The sequence below is a fragment of the Ostrinia nubilalis genome, chromosome 1 (assembly GCF_963855985.1).
Source record: "Ostrinia nubilalis chromosome 1, ilOstNubi1.1, whole genome shotgun sequence".
Lineage (NCBI taxonomy): Eukaryota > Metazoa > Arthropoda > Insecta > Lepidoptera > Crambidae > Ostrinia > Ostrinia nubilalis.
In genome coordinates this window covers 17,953,428-17,973,716 of record NC_087088.1, presented here as the reverse complement: position 1 = coordinate 17,973,716, position 20,289 = coordinate 17,953,428, and the positions used below count along the sequence as shown (strand labels likewise).

Here is a 20,289-nt window from a genome sequence, read left to right as displayed (position 1 = left end):
ACCCACATTTATTTGGTACGCTTCATTGAGATACATTTACAAGCAGTTACTGGACTAAACGAGGCTTTTTTTTTTATACAAAACGTGGAAATAATCAAGTTTATTTCAAGCAATTCATTCCATAAACCTTTGGTCTAATAAGTTAGGCTTAGTTGCACCACCTAACTTTAACGGTAACTATGACGATAACCGGTGCTTTTTGTATGGAGTTTGACAGATTTTTGACGTTTGTCAAAGTTCAAAGTAAGATGGTGCAACCTTACATAGTTTTACATAGCAACATCAGATTTATAGGTAAAGTGTATGTTAGTGTGAGGTTGGCGCATACTCATACTACAACAAAAAATTACATTTGCTCAATATTATCTTGGAGTAGATTATAATATCTTCGTACAGAATTAAAAAAAAAAGTCTTTTGTCAATGTTCCATTTGAAAAGTTGATAAGAATGAATGAAAGATATCTACTGTATCTTTCCTTAGTAAGTACGTTCAAGTTAAAAAGTGAACTTATTGGATAATACTCGGAGATTGATAAGTTATTGAATATGTTCTATGTCAGTACTAAACTGTCCCTTTTTCCCACAGGGTACAACACATACACGTACAACGACACAGCGCACACAGAGAGGGAGCCGGACGAGATTCTCTCTGTGACGTACGAGGACGGCAAATGGTCCAAGCCGTACTACGACTGTGGTGGAGGCAACATCTGGATGCTGACCTACACTGTACCCTTCTTTGGGTACAACAATGGCTCGTACTTTTTCAAGTAAGTGCTTTTACTTCATTACTGATTACTCCTAACATATACATAAGCCATACAGACAATGAGTTGGGCTGAATCCTCTCCATTACGTTCGAGGACGGAAAGTGGTCCAAGCCGTACTACGACTGCGGCGGCGGCAACATCTGGATGCTGACCTACACTGTACCCTTCTTTGGGTACAACAATGGCTCATACTTTTTCAAGTAAGTGCTTTTACTTCATTACTGATTACTCCTAACATATACACTAGCCATACAGACAATGAGTTGGGCTAAATCCTCTCCGTTACGTACGAGGACGGCAAGTGGTCCAAGCCCGAGGCGGCAACATCTGGATGCTCACCTACACTACAAAGAAGGGTACTCTTTGGGTACAACAATGGCTCGTACTTTTTTAAGTAAGTGCTTTTATTTCGTTACTCCTAACACATACGCCAATAACAACACAAGGCATACAGAAAAAGAGTTGGGCTAAATCCTATCTGTAATGTACGAGGACGGCAAGTGGTCCAAGCCGTACTACGACTGCGGCGGCGGCAACATCTGGATGCTCACCTACACTGTAGTACCCTTCTTTGGGTACAACAATGGCTCGTACTTTTTCAAGTAAGTGCTTTTACTTCATTACTGATTACTCTTAACATATACATAAGCCATACAGGCAATGAGTTGGGCTAATTAAAATTCTCTCCGTTACGTTCGAGGACGGCAAGTGATACCTTCTTTGGGTACAACAATGGCTCGTACTTTTTCAAGTGAATTGCTTTTACTTCATTACTCCTAACAAATACACTTATAGCGACACAAAGCATACAGAGATGGAATTGGATAAGATTCTCTGCGTAATGTATGAGGACGGAAAGTGGTCCAAGCCGTACTATGACTGCGGCGGCGGCAACATCTGAATGCTAACCTACACTGTACCTTTCTTTGGGTACAACAATGACTCGTACTTTTTCAAATAAGTGCTTTACTTTCATTACTCCTAACACATACGCTTATACTGATACAAAGCATACAGAGATGGAATTGGGTAAGATTATCTGCGTAATGTATGAGGACGGCAAGTGGTCCAAGCCGTACTACGACTGCGGCGGCGGCAACATCTGGATGCTGACCTACACTGTACCTTTCTTTGGGTACAACAATGGCTCGTACTTTTTCAAGTAAGTGCTTTTATTTCATTATTCCTAACAAATACGCTTATACGATAACGATACAATGCATATTGCATACAGAGATGGAACTGGGTTAGATTCCCTGAGTGATCGCAAGCCGTACTACGTACCTACCTATCCGTAACCGTACCTTTCTTAGGTACAACAATGACTCGTACTTTTTCAAGTAAGTGCTTTCCTTTCCTGCTTCTCCTGATAAGTAAATTCAAACTCTATTTTGAGAGATTCTACCATAAGTTCAATATCGATGGACAAAATGTGAATAAAATAACTAAATGCGCTCCACTCTACAGGTGTCAATTTGTTCCCAGTTTCAATAGGACATAACAAGCTTTAAATTAAATCGGATACTTTAAACATTATGATGTACCCTCAGTCACATCTCTAGCTCGTGTCTAGCTCTAACGGGTCTAGATATCACGTCATAACAGTAACTATTAAGTAATCTGTGTTACAAAGCCAGTCGCGTAGCTAGGTAACCAAGGGCCCTGGGGCAAATAAAAAATGGGGCCCCACTGCAATCTAAACTGGTTAGGTTTTATCAAGTTTATTGACTTTAAGCTTACTTACTTCTGATACAGCTTTTGAATTTCTCTCTATTTATTTTGAAAATCTGAGAAATTTTCACAGTTCAGTTTAATTGAGATTTTCTGATATGGATTAGGGGGCTCTCTGAGCTTGGGGGCCACGGGGCACTGCCCCGCCTTGCCCCTTAGTAGCTACGCCCCTGTACAACGCCCGGCTGTGTTGTACTGCGTACTATACTGTCTGACAGAGCACAGGCGATGCTAGGTCACGCGGTTTCTGTGGGCTATGCTGTGCTGTAATAACAGTGCCAACTGTCATATCCATTAACCCTAAACCCCAAACTAAGCATCTAAGTTAATGCTCGTGCTAATCAACTTGACGTACTCCTTAGTAAACTTAAGTAAGAGTATCAATTTACTTCTTAGGCTGGGTTGTACATGTACCATCTTACTTTAACTTGACAAACGTCAAAAACCTGTCAAACGCCATACAAAAAGCACCGGTTATCGTCATTGTTACCGTTATATTTAGGTGGTGCAACTCAGCCTTAATAAACTTAAGTACGAGTATCAATTCCGGAGCCTGAAGAATTTACTTCTTAGTGAAATATGAAAGTGATCATAAATCTGTATCACTACTTTCAGAATAAAAAATAAGTTCTGTTTTTTCTTTAAAAATCTTCTCCCAGATTGTTTAAACGAGATAGCTTCAATTTTTTAGCTTCCTAATAATGAGGCTACCCTACATCTTTACTACTTATCTTTATTTTAGCAAAATACCTAACCATTATAGGTTACTATTTACGAAATATTTTATAAATAGACATTATGTAATACGTAAATACGTACATCAACCGTGTCTAAAGGAGATCATTAAGTCCAAAGAAATATATTTTTACCCGAAAATCTGAAGACCGACGACGGCAATAATTTTATACAATTAGCGTCTATCTTGTTACAAATTTCCTAAAAGGGATTTTGTTTTATTTTCGGATTGGTCTATGCACAATTATGTGGATTACATAAAGGCAATAGGGCGGTCGGGTCATACCTATGAAAACACATTACATTAGACGTTTTTATTTTTAGCACCAACATTTTTACTATCATTTTGTTTGGTACGAATTCAATTAAAACTGGTAGAGGTTTCAACCAAATAATATTAATTCAGTAAATATAGGTAGGAAAAAAATGTATTTGGTACATGCGTGTTCAATTTATTAAATTACAAAATAACATCAAAGTTTTTTAGGCTTTTCAGAGCAACGATTTGATTCCAGTATTAAAGTCGCACGTTAGCGACTGTATTTTGCGTATTTTAAGTTCAAAAACTAAAAAAAAATGCTTACAAAGATTGGTTCTATCGAAGCGATAAGAGTTTTTATGTGAAGTGTGACCTCTGGATCAAGCTTTTCGAAAGAGGCAAAGTATTCGATCAAAATAAAAGTAAATTATGTTAACCTATTGTCAGTATCTTTATTGTCCTTTACAGAAGTCATACTGGGGACAATTTATTGCCCAAGACAGAGGTATCAATTGAGACTCCGTCTAAGATGAAAGTTTCAGCACTTAAGATGTCAGCCTGGGACAAGTTGAGTTTGTGAATAATTTGTTAGTAAACACACTGTTTCTTTCTTGTTATTTTGGGATCCAAGCGAGTGAAGTGTTGTGTAAAGAATGGTTAAGTAGATTGAGATCTAAAGGCTAGGTGATAAAAAATAGGTAACTAATTACTTATTTAGAGGAAGACCTAAGAACTATAAATCATTATTAATGATTTCTGTGCAATTTCGCTCTAAAAAAATATCTTTTCTCTGATTCAAAATCTATCCAACCATCTTACCTAAGTCTGTCGCCATAACAAGAATGATAACAGCATTGTGGTGTTGCGGCAGTTAAAGGTAAGATAGCCAGTTCCTCCGTGGTTGTGGATTACGGGTGAAGCTCGCTTCCACCTTCGGCCTGATCATCACTTACCATCAGGTGAGATACAGGCCAAGAGCTTCCTCGTTGTGGATAAAAAAAATACACATTAAAAATTCTGACAAATAAAATGTAGTGTGGGCAGGCCCCCCACTAGGTGGATGAACAGGTTGCGGAAAGCTGAAAGTACCTGGATGCGGGGAGCGCAGGACCGGTCGTTATAGAAATCCCTTGGGGAAGCCTTTGTCCAGCAGTGGACGTCATTTGATGCTTCTAAACATTACAATTTGTTTTAATTGTAAAGACAAACTTCCATTCTAACTGTCATTTCGGAACTAACAGCAACCACAATCGGCAGTCGAACTTTAAAGCTCGCTCTAAATTAACTTTGCATTTCCGGAAGTGCAACAGGCTTTAAATCGTTGAGCTTTTGGACGAAAACAGATTGAGTTTCTCTTATTCCTCGCTGTGAATGGTACTTTAAAATTAATTTGCTACTTTTACGAATACTACTAGGTGTTTTAGCCTTAACTTACTAACAAACGGTTTAAGAAGCTTCTCAGCACTGGCCCATTTATTGTCCTGAAGCAGTGGTAGGGATAATACCACAGAATAATAATAAGTACTACTGATAATACTGGGACGTGTACAAGTGCTTTTTAAAAGCCTACTTGCATAAATAAATGAGTTTTATGAGTTTTAAATTCAATAAATCCTACGTTACTTAATTAAATTGCAGTTTGTAAATAACAATTTAACAAACTAAAATAATTAAAGTTGCTGCAATAATTTAGTCTACTAATTTCATGGAACGATGGATTAAATTGTTAATTAACTAAGTGCTCGAGTTCTGAAGGATGTTGTGTCAAGAAATCCAGAGATAAGCGGTCTTTCAAAACAGTAAACTAGCATTTCGCAGAAATTTTGAATTGTGGAAATTAACTGAATTAGCCTCTTAACGGCCTTAATCCTTGGAAACAGAATAAAATAAATGGTATATAATTTAGCTGGCTTTCCGCCCGCGGCTTTGCCCGCGTGGAATTTTGTCTGTCACAGAAAAACTGTTTAAAAAACTGGCACAAAAACTATCCTATGTCCTTTCCCGACACTCAAACTATCTCTATGCCAAATTTCATCAAAATTGGTTCAGTGGTTTAGGCGTGAAAGCAAGACAGATACGGCCGAATACTGAAACGCCATTTAAATATTTGACGGCTTCTCAAATAGTTAAGCAGCTCCTAAACTTACATTTCGCATACTCAAAACAATATCTGAGCAGTTCTCAATTTTTAAGCACCTCTCAAATTAAGTTGAACTCAAACGCCACTTAAATGAATTTTCGCATACTGAAACGCCATTCAACGCTAAGCATTACTCAAACAACTGTCAAATCGTCTTAAGCAGCTATTAAATTTGAGAGTGCTTGCGCGGTATCTTAAATCCTATTCTTATACCTAAATCGACCTAAATAGTGGTAAATAATGTGTGTCATCGTTATCATTTCTTTCGAGCCTCGAGGAAATACCTAGATCTAATCGCAGGAACGCAATAAGGCTGAACGCTATTGAAAAATATTATTATAATGACATGCAATTCCGAGCGAGATTCCGTGTCTCTAAAGAAACGGTGTTGTTTCTGGATTCATAATTTGGAAGCTCTTTGAAACCCCTCACCAAACGCCATACAACCAGTGGACCAAATACTTATTATAACGAGAACATGAAAACACTTGTAAATTAAATTATTTAGTGCGATGGCCAAGTCAATAAATTTATGTAAAACGTTAAAGATTTCCTGGCCTGGACTTGGTATTACATGGATCTCACAACTTTTTACCGTAGAACAACTGAGTTGCGAGACTTGGTTTCTTTGACAAGTATTGTTTTTGATGGGATCTCATTTCTTTTTGTATTTTGTAAACAGTTCTACTTTTTTCCTTTTCGGTACCTTCTACTTATTGTATGTATATCTAACCAGCAGCGAATTTTCTTAACGTCCTCTCTCTGACTTATGAAATTTTCTTATTTTCGTAGGTAGCCTTCCGTTTTCTCTTTTCCGGTTCTACTTCTTGAACTGAAAACTGGACCGAAATTGAAAAATGTTACTCGACTTGGCGGGGACACTACCGTGTGCCTTTATATTTAATTTTATATGGTATTACAAACTTATTTAGGTAAGTAGTTAAATATTTATAAAACTAGACCGAAATTGAAAAATTTTGCTAGACTTAGAGGTTGCACTACCGTGCCCCCAAATATTTTAGTTTTTCCTTGATTCATACACCAAACACTACTTATATTCCAAATTTGAAGCTTCTAGGTCTGCTAGAAGTGCCTTAGAATTTTGATGATCGGTGAGTCAGTCAGTCAGTCAGTGAGTGACAAAATTAAGAAACTTTGACCCGTTATAATTCTTAAACTACTGGTTCAAATTGAATGAAATTTTAAATATACCGTGTCTTTACAATGCCTGCATGGTTACTGAAAATTCAGTTTTCTAGTTTTATCCACAACGATGATACAGGGGGTCGAAAATGGCCTGAATTGCTTCGAGAAAAGGATGGTACGGCCGTGCCGCTTTTTTGCTCGACTTGGTGGGGGCACTGCCGTGTCCCCAGATACGAGTATGTAGTTATTTCGTTGGAATTTCCATTTCTATTGCCCTAACTGGAACACAAACTAGTTCATTTTGTGCTTCAATTATTCCCAGAACTTGTTAGTGATGTATTTTTGAAATGTTAGAAGTTATTATGAACAAACAACCTTCCCAGTCAATATAGAAGTGAGATCACCATAATACTCGTAGTGTCGACGGGGATCGAACTAGTGCTCCTCGAATCGAATCAGCTGTCCGATGCCGACACCCTCGTGTATTGTCGCCTTAATTGCATGCATGTTAGTAAATTCGCCATATTTTAGACTGAAATTTTAAGTATCAAACACGCATACTTGAACAATTCAGACGTTACTAAGGCTGAGTTGCATAACCTAACTTTGACCGTAACTTTAACGATAGCCGGTGTTTTTTGTATGGAGTTTGACAGATTTTTGACGTTTGTCAAAGTTAAAGTAAGATGGTGCAACCCAGCCTAACTACAAAGTGTTTAAGGTCTCATTTTCACGGCAACCCAGTTTTGCCAGTAAAACCGGATAGTCGTGTGAATATACATGACGAATAATTAAACACACTAAAATTCGAATTACAGGTTCGAATGGATCGATTTTTTGCGTGACACTGCAAACGGGATGTTCATGTGAACGTTGATATTAAAATACGTACTACTTTCCTGCAAAAATGGATAATCCCGAAAATCCCGTGGAAACAAGACCTAATCTCTATAAATAAAAATGAATTGATGTTCGTTAGTCTGATTAAAACTCGAGAACGGCTGGGTCGATTGAGCTGATTTTGGTTTTAAAATGTTTGTCGTAGTCCAGGGTAGGTCTAAACGGTGAGCAAATACGCGCGCGATATTGTTTTTCTGTGACAGACAAAATTCCACGCGGGCGGAGCCGCGGGCGGAAAGCTAGTCTTCAATAAAAATGCACATCAATGAACTATTCACTCGTCACAAAACAATACTTTTTTCAGTGCCAAATAAATACAATTGCTCGAACCGCCCGAGAGGCTCGGATATCGGTAAATCTACCGACCAGATATATCGATAGGCGGCAACCTGGTCCCTGGGCGGGCGGTATCGCGCCCATCTCCGTTATAGCCTCTTACGGACTGAATAACGAATTAGATAGAACTAAACCGGTTAATAGACTGTTGTATGGTATCTAAGAATTTTATTTGTGGTGAGTGAAAAAGATATCTATAAAAAATCGATAGTTTATAACACTTTTATAGTACGTGGAAACTTAAAGCAAAAAAAATTAATGACGGGCATATGTGTGGATACGCCAAAAAGGTTCTATCCCCTCGAAAACAATTGAATATTACAATCTTTGTTTCAATTTACTTTGTTACAATTGTTACTGTTTAAGCGATTATACTTAAACACTATAATAGACAGCACTTGAAACTAAAGTATTTATGTTATAAATCACCATATTGTCTCAACTACCTACACAAGACGCTACAGTGTTTAATTTCACATAATATCATTACCCATTAAGATTTTCAGAAACCTTTAATCCCAGATCCTCTTTTCAAACACAGCGTGTGCTAGTCTTCTATAAATTAATCTCCCACATAAAGAGCGGCTTATTCCCGTCTGTCCGCATCACGATATCCGTCGATCCCCTCACAGATCAAACAGGGTGCGATAGCGGGCAATCCGTTCCGTGGCCGCGACCCTATTTCCGCTATTACTAACTTCAATGGCAATTGAAGGATTTCAGACGGTATTTGTTGCGGATGGATGAAAATATGGCGAAGAATTAGAGTGGGTTGCGGTGCTATTCATAGTTTTATTATTGTGCGCTTTATTAAGCTTTTGAGGAGCCATGGTTGATAGGAGAGATTAGGAAACTTCCTTACCCATGCAGTTCATCAAAATAAGGAATTCCAATTAATGTTGAACTTCTTGGGTTAATTTTAATTGAACGGGACTATTCTCACCTCTCGTTCCCACCGCTGCAACTCTTGTGTAGCCAGGATCTACAGCTTAACCGCCAATAAAAACCCAACCAGGTCAAGGTGAAGGTCAAGTTTGTCCCGGGGGAAAGTAAAACTGTCATTGGACCCGCAATAAATCAATCAGAAGAACATAGGAGGAGTTCGAAGTTAAGATTCGACTTCCCCATTGCAAAGCGGATAATAGGTGGCGAACAAAGCTTTAATAATCTTTAAGAAAAGATATTATGCACCACTGACAATAAATATAAATTAAGGGGACCTATCTTATGAACAATTATATGTTAAAATTGTATTTGCTAACGTTATTTGCGTCTAGTTACTAGGACTCACAACACGCTCTACCAATTATACTCGTAACTATAATCAGAATCAGACAATCCAGCATACCAGATCCAATTCTCTCAGAATGAACTTAGCTAATGACATAACAAGTCTGTGATAGTTTGAATCCAATATACCGCAGACGCGACTGCCTCAGAGACACCAGTTAATGGATTTGCTGTTTACCGGGGCTTCGTTAACTTGACAATAATCGATGCCGCGATCAAATGAGTTGGCAAACTTTGGACGGAGTTATTGGGCTGCAGTGGGAGCGGGAGATTGTGGGTAATGTGGGTAGTTGGATCATATACATTTACTGAAAAGTGGAGGAAATGTTTGGTATTTATTATCTTAAGTTTTAATTTAATACATTTGAGATATCCGCATTTGCAAGACTGCCTCAGAGTCTCAATTTTCATGAAATGATAAATATTTCCAACGGAAATTGTTTGTCTTGATGATGAGTTATTAAATTACTCTAAGAAATTTAATTTGTCTCAAACTGTTTAAGTAATTATAGCTTATGTCGCCGCTAGATAACGGATAAACGTATATACCTACTAATGTAATTAGATAAGTACCTGAATGGACTAAAAATTTACTAAACCGTTCATGACTCTACAGATTTGCATTATGCGTTACTCTTTCCACTTTAATTACCCCCTGTAGGACTCAAATCTGCGACCACAGCAGAAACTATAGACCGGTACTCGAACCACTAGACCAGGCGGACTTCAATAATCGATGCTGCTAAGTGAGTTGCCGAAGTTCGGGGCAGTTATTGTGTGGCAGCGGGAACGCGTCTACGAGATTATAGTTGCAAAATCACTTACTAGTTGTGTCGAAAATGCTGGTTTAAACACCTGTAATTGACATTTTAACGACAGGTTTATTAATTGATGAAATTTTAAATTTACGTGGTTTCTACTCGTACGCCGTAATTTGAGCGGGAAAAGTTTCATTAAATACCTTTAACCAAGATCGTGGCTTAATCAGAACAGTGTCCTTTTACATAAATGTATCTGATCTGTACCTGCTATCAATATGGTAATGTTTTAATTATGATACCTTTATGCAAGAATTTTCCATGAATTTTATTTTCTTGTTTTAGGAGAGTGTTTTTTTTTTCATATAAACAGGAATGTTTTATTCAGATCACCGATGGTGACAAATCGTCCCACCGATGTACATACCCCAGCTGATAGCTAGCTATCAAAGCGATGAGGGTGAACCTCGTTTGTGGCAAATGATGCGAAGAGAACTCTCTTACTTTTTTGTTTACACAACTACTTTTTCAAGGTTAGAAAATAGCAATCGTAAAAAAGGGCAGAGGAAGGCTTAGGTAACAACTGGACAAGCGAGTTTATGTGCATGGTGGGTCACTGTAATTTATTGCCGAGCGATTCAAGGTACACGGTTTGGGTACTGTTGGGAAATAAGTAAGCCTTTATAAATAAGTCCCTCTGCAGAGCATAGGACTACACTAGTCTAAGGCCCACCAAATGTAGAAATGCATGAACGATGTTCTCGACTGCACGGCGCGAATTTTTTTAAGTAATAGAGCTTTTTTTTAAATAGAAAATCTTTTTTATCTTTCCTTGACATTTAGAGATCCTAAAAATATTCAATGCATTTTTTTTATAGTAATAGAGCTTGCTTTGTATACATATACCAGATTTTTCCCAAAACAGAGATTGGATAAACGAAATCAATCATCTTCTTTATCGGACGGCTTCTATTCGTGACTCTGAGGAATAGCCCCAAACCAATTCAAAACTTAAACTTAAATATTATGAAATATTAAACTTTTCCCCAAAATTTCATTTGCAAACACCCACCTGTGTCTACAGAAACTTTTTTGTTTAAATCGGTATGGACAAAATTCAGCTTTCATAAAAGTTATGGTTTTGCAAATTTGAAAGAAACATTTTCATTGCTTTTAGAAGTTAAGACTAACTTCTTTTGACACGGTGTCTCATCAAAATAATAATAAAATCTTTTGTTTTGCAAAATACTAGAGTTTTGATGAACTTTAACGAGGTTGCTAAAACAATGATTCTCATGTTGACATTGAAATAATTAAATTTTAGTCCTTTGAAAGAATTTAAAAACGTGTTAATGAAATTGCGCAGTTAATTTCGAATTTAATATAACTAGCAATTTATTATAGAAAAGTCGATCTAGAAAACTATTTTTCGTAGAATTTCTTTGTTCTGTTACTCTTAGACGGTTTCATTCGATAATTAATTAATCAAAATATATTAAACATTCATTTATTGAGATAAAAATGTTCGAATCTTAAAAGAAAATGTTACAGCCAAAGCTATTTTCTATAAGCGCACAGAAAATAAAATAAGAATCTCTCTTCATTTAACTTCACTCGTTTATATTTCACTACCTTTCTGTATGAGCAAAGTATTTCAAAACCAAACTAAAGCTAGAGCTAAATTCCAGCCACAGTTCGAAACTTCAGCGACAAAAAGAAATCAATGACAGACTATGAAGTTTTTTTACCTGGATTTAGGGGAATATTTTCTGTGCCGTTTTATGAAAGAATGTTGAATGCAGCATCCACAGTGACAAAGAATTTTGTACGTAACTATACGTCTTTCTGGCTATACGATTTCAGAGTTCATTCTGACTAAAACTTCATTCCTGCTGAAACCTGAATCGGGTCGAAAGGTCGTTGAAACGGTTTTTTTTACTTCTTTGAAAGTTTTAGGGGAAACCGAGGAGAGTTGTAACAGAGCCAGAGGTATGTTGTAACAAAGTAAATTTCTCTGAATCTAAGACTGTAAACTGCGTTAGCATACGTTCGCGGATTCGTTGCTCTTTCGACACTCCACAGTTGCGTGAAATTGTCAGCTCGCTAAAGGCTCTTTCAACTTAAACCGCACACGGAAAATTGCAATTTAATTGCGTTAGAATAAAATTAATTAGGTAGCAGGAAGACGCTGGATGCAGGCCGCTACCAACCGTGCGATGTGGAAGTCATTGGGGGAGGCCTATGTTCAGCAGTGGACGTCCTATGGCTGAAATGATGATGATGATGATGATGAAAATTGACAAGTACCAACAGTTATTGCGGACTTGCATACGCACAACAACCAACAAAACGTCTAATTTGAAAGAGCTCTTAACTGTAATAGGCGCCGAGAAATCGGCTATGTGACATCTCACCTCTGTTACAACTCTCCTCGGTCTCCTCTTTTGTTACTTAACAAATATAGTTGTAGCTATTAATCTGATAATAAATCATCTCATCGTAAGTATGTAAACTGAGTAATATTCGGAACTGACTATGTGTTTAATAACTTACATCCCCTTATTTCTTAAGACACTGAATAATTATTTGAATCTGCACAGGCTATTGACTTTATACTGTTTTATTCTGTTGAATACTAACTCAAATATCTACTCAAATATTCTGGCAAACAAATGTTTACTGAAGACTTCTTAGAATTGTTTGAGTCTCAAGCTGATAGCAGCCAAAGTTATAAAACAAGCATTTCGTCATTCTTTAAGTTAGAAAATGATGATGAAGTTTAATGTGGATGTTTGGAAAATCTTAAAATTAGAAAGAAAGAAAGAAAAGAAAGAAAGAAAAGAAAGAAAGAAAAGAAAGAAAGAAAAGAAAGAAAGAAAAGAAAGAAAGAAAAGAAAGAAAAAACATTTATTTGGTACCAAAAAATTAAACAATAAGTACAATCAACTTAAAAAGCAAAATACATTGTACCAAAGTAGATAGTATTTAATTTATTGTTATTATTAACATCGTTTAATTAAGTAAACACACTACTACGAATAATGAAGACATTAAGTCTGCGTTGCACCACCTTATTTAACCGTATCAATAATAATAACCGGTGCTTTTTGTATGGAGTTTGAGAGATTTTTAACGTTTGTCAAAGTTAAAGTAAGATGGTGCAACTCAGCTTTAGTTTGTAGATATGATTTTACTGTTTTATAAAAGTGCCGATACTTTGTGAAACGAGTAGTTCTATGTTCTTCCAATGAATAAATAGGTACATAGTAGTTTTCAGAGAATGCCACCTGGCATAAAGTCCGCCACTGTACTGTAAAATGTGCAAAATGATTAAATAAATACATAAATAAATATTCAATCCGCTTACCGGTGAAAAATGGCCTAACTCCTCACTACAAATCGTACGGAACACGTCTTACAACCGCTTCGGGTACGCCTCATCAGCATACTTGTTGAATAAATTCACTTATCACGGCCCACATTTGTCAGAGGTAGCAAAAATATGCACATCATTCAAAATAAAGACACGAATCTTTTCTTGTTACGGGGATTTTTGTGATTTTTCACCTTGATGGGTGAATTTGAGAGTTTGGAGTTAACATATTTTGGAGTTTACATACACTTTGGACCAATGTTCAGCAGTGAACGGTCCTATGGCTGAAATTATACTTAATAAAATGATGATTTCGTAGCTGAGACCATGCAGCATCAGCAGACGACGTGTCGCCTCAATACTACTGGTTTCTATACACTACATACTCAATACTACTGGTATCTGTGTAATAGTTACAAGTCACAAGTAGACAAGTCATCTGAAGGTATTTCATAGAAAAACAAAAAACATAGAAACTGCGTGTAGTCGGCTTCGAACCTTTAAACAATATTTTTAAAAGATATAACGGGCCTTATCAGCTGAAAGTACTTTATATGCAAATAAGACTAAACAAAATTGGTTAACAGATGTTAAAAACATTTTCACCCCTTTATTAGTAAACATAACAAATATTCGCAAAAACAAAAGCATGTTATTCAATGGCGCCCTTTGTTTCGCGGTCATAAATCAGTGGAAAACATTGCTTTTGGTAAATGAAAAAGATAAATCTAGAGAGAGTGTTTTGAGCGCACGTGTAGAGGTTAGGCGGGTGTGCCTAATGACAGGAGGTAGATAGAGCTATGTTAGATGTGTAATAATAAAAATATACATACGGTACATCTGCGTCCTCAGACTTATGCAAATACTGATTGATTAGAGTAAACTGTTTCAAATGATACAAATTTTAATATCATCATGACCGTCGATCAAAAGGTTGGCAGCTATTTTGGTCAGAGAATTAGCCTGGCCATTCAACGTGGCAATCCTGCCAGCCTTTTGGGCACCATTCCTGACTGCGGCGCTGGGGGTGAAATCTTTATTATTTTGTAAATAGTTTTTATTATTAGCAATTTTTAAATTTTAGTTTTTAAGTAATTTTAAGTTTATGTAAATATTAGGGTGGTCCTTATTCCTACGAAAAAAAATTTTTTTCTTATATTTTGCGGGGCACCACGTAATTTGAATATATACCATATGAAAGTCTTTCATTATTTTTTTTTTAATTTTTAAAAGACATTTAGGGGTCGCTACCAAGGTTTGAATTTTAAGTAAAAACACAAAATTTGTATTTGTTAGATTCATTTATTTTTAAAGCCAAAGCCAAATAAAAATATTACAAAATTATTGTTGTTGCTATGAACTAAGATATTATGTACAATGTGCATTATTTGAATCAATTATTTTTAAGATATAAGAGTTTACTTGTTAGTATCTCGACGCGTCGGTACCATGGTCGGTATAGAAGAGGGGTTGAGGGGAGAAGGGGACAAGAAGCGATTGTCTATTCTATCTATGCGATGTTCATTTGCACGTAAAATGTGATATAAACACTTAAATAAAACATTTATGAAACCATGATTTAAGATCTTCAAAGCTTTTGTAAATATTTTGACAGCTGGTAGCGACCTCTAAATCTTAACCAAAAAAAAAAACAAAAAAAGCTAATTTCATATTTAGAGGTATATAATCGAATGAGAAAGTGCCCCGGGGATAATTCAAAAGTCGAAAAATAAGGACCACCCTAGTAAATATACTATCATCATATTATTATCTTGGATTATCGCACTTCACCTGGTCATCATTAATTACTTTAACTGCAATTTTAACGGAGGTCCAGGTTATGGTGTTGGTTGACTGAAAATTAGATAGCTTTGAAGTAATTTGTATTTATAGGCTTTTCAGAGAGCCCTGTTGTTGTTTCCTAGTTGAGGTTAGTTTATTGGAGTGATTGCTGAATTACTTATTTTATCGAATATTTTTATCCTCGCGTGAAGAGCCAAAGCATACGAGCGGTGCGGCGTCGTGTGCTTTCCACAGATATTTCTATGTAAAACGACGCAGCGACACCGCTCCGACACCGCACCGCCGCCGCAACGCGTGCGTTTTGGCTCTAAGTTCGCGTACTTATAGCTCTACCTGCCTACTTTTTTGTGTTAAACAAGAAATGAGTCATAAAAAGGCGTTTTTAAACAGACAAACATTTCCGCACAAAACCGCCTAATGAGCTCGACTTTCTTTTTTCCCAACTCAGCCCTTTGATTCCCCATCATAATTACCGCTGTGTTAACATTAAGTAAGCAACAATTAAAACTGAGTATAATTGGGGGAGGCCGAATTTAAAGCCCCTGGAGTATAGCAGAGGCCAGCTATCCATTGTGATGGAGATATTTGCATAATCTGGCGGCGACCTCTTGCGTATATCTCCCGAGGCAGTTTTGGGGCTACAAGAAAGTTAGTGATGTGCGTGTAAGAATTAGATGAATGGGTGTCGATAATATTATGGACTTTTTTGCAGAAAACAACTCGCGATTTTTTTAGTTACTTTTTCTAACTCAACAAAAATCGCATTAATTTCATAAATACTGCAACAAAATGTCATTTTATTAATCCTTGGAGCATTTAGACTCCAATGCAAGAGGACTAAAGGACAAGCCTGCAATTTACCAGAGGCAAAAGAGAAGATTTAGGCAAAACACCCCACGTTGCTCGTAGAGCTGATGGCCGCTGGAGCAGGAAAGTTCTTGAGTGGAGTCCACTAGGTGGACCGACGATCTGGTCAAGGTCGCGGGAGGTGCCTGGATGCGAGCGGCGCAGGATCGGTCTTCGTGGAAATCCTTGGGGGAGGCCTTTGTCCAGCAGTGGACGTCTTTCGGCTGAAACGAACAAACCCCACGTTGGTCAGATGGGTTGGGGAGGCTTGACGTTCGTATTCATATAATTTTTCCTCTAACTGCAACTACTCTGCCGGAACAGCTAATGTGTTGATTTGTAAGGAATAAAAAAATTCCGATATCGACAAGTGACATCACAACATCCTTATTTTAGGGAGTCACAGACGATTTACTTGCGTAAGCAGAAGGCGTTCCATCGATCTTATGTATGCGTCTAATAAGCATGGGAAGAACTGATCTGTTCGCTAACGCTATTGGAGAGGCCCTAGTTTCTGGAATACCTACCACTATGCTATACAGTAGGTATAGTAGACACGCTCCACATCTCTAGGGTTGGGTTCGAGTTATTACAGGATCGGGCTTTGAATTTTGGCTCGGATATTGGGGTTAATAGAGCTGTCTTACAAGTACAATTAGGGCACTGACACACGGACGTGCTTAGTTTTGTTTTTATGTCATGTGAAATGTAGAAATTATAGTTCTAAACGACTAGACTTTATGATCCTCAAAGATTAATCATTTAACGCCGGTATTCACAAACATTACTATGAGGTCTCATAGTGCGTGTAAACGCACAGGGTTACACACAAAACAATCACAGAGCTCAATTCAACGCTGTGCGTTCGATTTGCTGCTCTACTTAAGCAAGCATCGTTTGTGAATACGGGCGTAAAACTCCTAATTAATGTTTAAACCACGGAATCATATTTCTTTTCACACACTGTAGCTTTACTCAAGCATGCAGTATCTAATCTATCTAATATAATTTTAGACTATACAGTGTGAGTCACGTTAAAGTGTACATATGAAAATAGATGAAACCAGACCTGTTTTTATCGACAAAAAAGAGGTCAAAATTTTTTTGAGATTTTTTTTTAATTTTTTATAGAATTTTTTTTCTTCCAATTACTTATTGTAAAGAAAACGTAATAACTTTTAAACTAAGCGGTAGATCCTGATAAAATAAAAACAGTAATAATGCTAAATAACAGGAAATACTAAAAAAAATCATAAAATACACAAAAAAGGCCAACAAATAATAAAAAACCGGCCAAGTGCGAGTCGGGCTCGCACACCGAGGGTTCCGCCGTACAAACGTAGCGGTTTACAATTTATGACGTATTAAATCAAATTACTTACTTGATTCCGTTGCGAGTAGTGGCGAATTTCAAAATATGCGGTATGATTATTTTTTATTTATTTATTTTTCCTATATTTGCATTATAGGTAGGTTTTGAATTTTTGCGTTGATTTAGAATTTCTCACAGTTTAGAGGCAATTAGATTTAAGAAGTGTTTGATATGAATTTCAACTTTAATATCTCTACGCGTTCATGTGAAAAAGGGTATGTAGTAAGTTTATAATTATTAAAAAAATATTTTATGTCATGTAAGCAAAAATAATATTTAAAATTTTATATAACTTCAAATTTATCATTTTCGCAATTTTTTCTTTATCTGTACTATATAACGTTGCTTCGTGCCGAATTTCAAGATTCTGAGTTCACAGGAAGTACCTTGTAGGTTTTGATTCCCTAGCGTGTGACGGAAATTCGTCTAAGGTGTCGGTATAAACTGCTGTATCTTTTGATCGCGTTAACTTAGAAGTTTGATTTTTTTACTTCTTAAAGGGACAATAGATCTAGGTATTTGGTATAAATTTCAATTTGATACCTTTATTCGTTCGTGAGAAATAAGGTAGTAAGTTTCATTTTATTAAAATATTTTTATTATATTATATAACTAAAAAAATGAAATTTTCGCAATTTTTCCTATATTTGCATTATATGACAATGCTTTATGCCAAATTTCAAGATTCTGAGTTCACGGGAAGTATCCTGTAGGTTTTGATTCCTTTGCGAGTGTCGAAAATTTGTTGAAAATATCGACATAATCGGCTGTATCTTTTGATTGGCTTGGCTTAGAAGTTTGATATTTTCACAGCTTAAAGGGACAATAGACCTGAGTATTTCATGTGAATTTCAGCTTGATACGTTCACGCGTTCTTGAGATAAAGGGTCTTGACAGACGGACGGACGGACAACAAAGTGATCCTATAAGGGTTCCGTTTTTTCCTTATGAGGTACGGAACCCTAAAAATGATACTTTTTGAAAAAAAACTGCTTAAAAATTGCTGTTTTTTTGGTTATTTGATAAATTTCTCCAAAAAATGCCCCTATAACCGGTGGTTTTTATTACTTTTTATTGTTTTATATCGTATTATCTTTGTAAAACCAAAAATCGCATGTCTCTATCCCTATCACAACATTTGCTATGATCGTTTGAACTAAGCCTTTTTTCATAAAGATTTTTTTCAAAAAGTATCATTTTTTTATTATTTGTTGGCCTTTTTAGGGTTCCGTACCTCAAAAGGAAAAAACGGAACCCTTATAGGATCACTTTGTTGTCCGTCTGTCCGTCCGTCTGTCAAGACCCTTTTTCTCAGGAACGCGTGGAGGTATGAAGCTGAAATTTATATCAATTACTCAGGTCTACTGTCCCTTGAAGCTGTGAAAAAATCAAACTTCTAAGCCAACGCAATCAAAAGATACAGCCGTTTATGCCGCAAATTTTCGACACTTGCAAGGGAATCAAAACCTACAGGGTGCTTCCCGTGAACTCAGAATCTTGAAATTTGGTACGAAGCAACGTCTTATAGCATAGATAAAGGAAAAATTACGAAAACCATAAATTTTTAGTTACATCACATAATATATATTTTTTTAATAATTTTAAACTTACTACCCATTTCCTCATAAACGCGTAGAGGTATTAAATTGAAATTCATACCAAATACTCAGGTCTATAATACCTTTAAGCTGTAACAAGATCAAACTTCTATGTCAACGCAATCAAAAGAAACAGCAATTTAAGCTGCATATTTTGAAACTCGCAAGTACTCGCAAGGGAATCAAAACCTAAAGGGTACTTCCAGTCGACCTAGAATCTTGAAATTTGGCATGAAGCAACGTTTTATAGCACACATAAAGGAAAAATTCCGAAAACCTTAAATTTTTAGTTACATTACAAAATATATATTTTTTAATAAATATAAACTTATTACTTTTTTCCTCATGAACGCGTAGAGCTATCAAGTTGAAATTCATATCAAATACTATAAAATAAAGGATTACTTAAACGATAAAGAGATCTTTGTCTTAAATTTATGCTCCTCCATCTTTCCCCATTGTAATGTTATGCATTTCATTTTGCAATAAAAATACAATAGTTATGACTCGATTGTCGTAATGAACGAACTTTGTAAACCTTGCAGGTTTGTACGGAACCCTCGGTGCGCGAGTCCGACTCGCACTTGGCCGGTTTTTTGTGTATTTTATGTTTTTTTTTAGTATTTCCTGTTATTTAGCATTATTACTGTTTTTATTTTATCAGGATCTACCGCTTAGTTTAAAAGTTATTACGTTTTCTTTACAATAAGTAATTGGAAGAAAAAAAATTCTATAAAAAATTTAAAAAAATCTCAAAAATTTTTTGACCTCTTTTTTGTCGATAAAAACAGGTCTAGTTTCATCTATTTTCATATGTACACTTTAACGTGACTCACACTGTATAACCTCTGTTTTAATTAGATGCTCATCCCAATGAGAATCGAACCCAGAATCTCCGATGCAAGAAAATTGAAAATTGAAACCACTGGACCTCGGAGAACCGTAACAGTTCAGACATAAATGAGGTTATAGCTCCAGCTATGAAAACGTAAAATTTTACACCAGCCGTAAAATATATATGTTCATAGTCGTTTGCCTCATAGCATTCGTTGTGATCGATAAGTGATTCGATAAACACACACATATATATCTTTCACGACAACTTTATTGACTTGGGTAGCCAATTTGTCATTTCCCTTTTCCACACCAGTGTGTGGGTTTCCTTATAATGATTTTCCTGTATCGTGTAGGATTTTTTACAAAAGAAACCATTTTGAGTGACACAGCATTTA

General features: G+C 36.3%; 1 protein-coding gene across 1 annotated transcript in view; it reads left to right on the top strand.

Annotated features, from left to right (window-relative positions):
• Positions 1 to 595: 595 nt before the first annotated feature.
• Positions 596 to 20,289, top strand: part of LOC135074559 (probable G-protein coupled receptor CG31760) — a 77,275-nt gene continuing 57,581 nt past the window's right edge. The window contains exon 1 of the mRNA XM_063968890.1: positions 596 to 770. Coding sequence (XP_063824960.1) covers positions 715 to 770 — 56 coding nt within the window. The 5' untranslated portion in view covers positions 596 to 714. The remainder of the gene's footprint in view (positions 771 to 20,289) is intronic.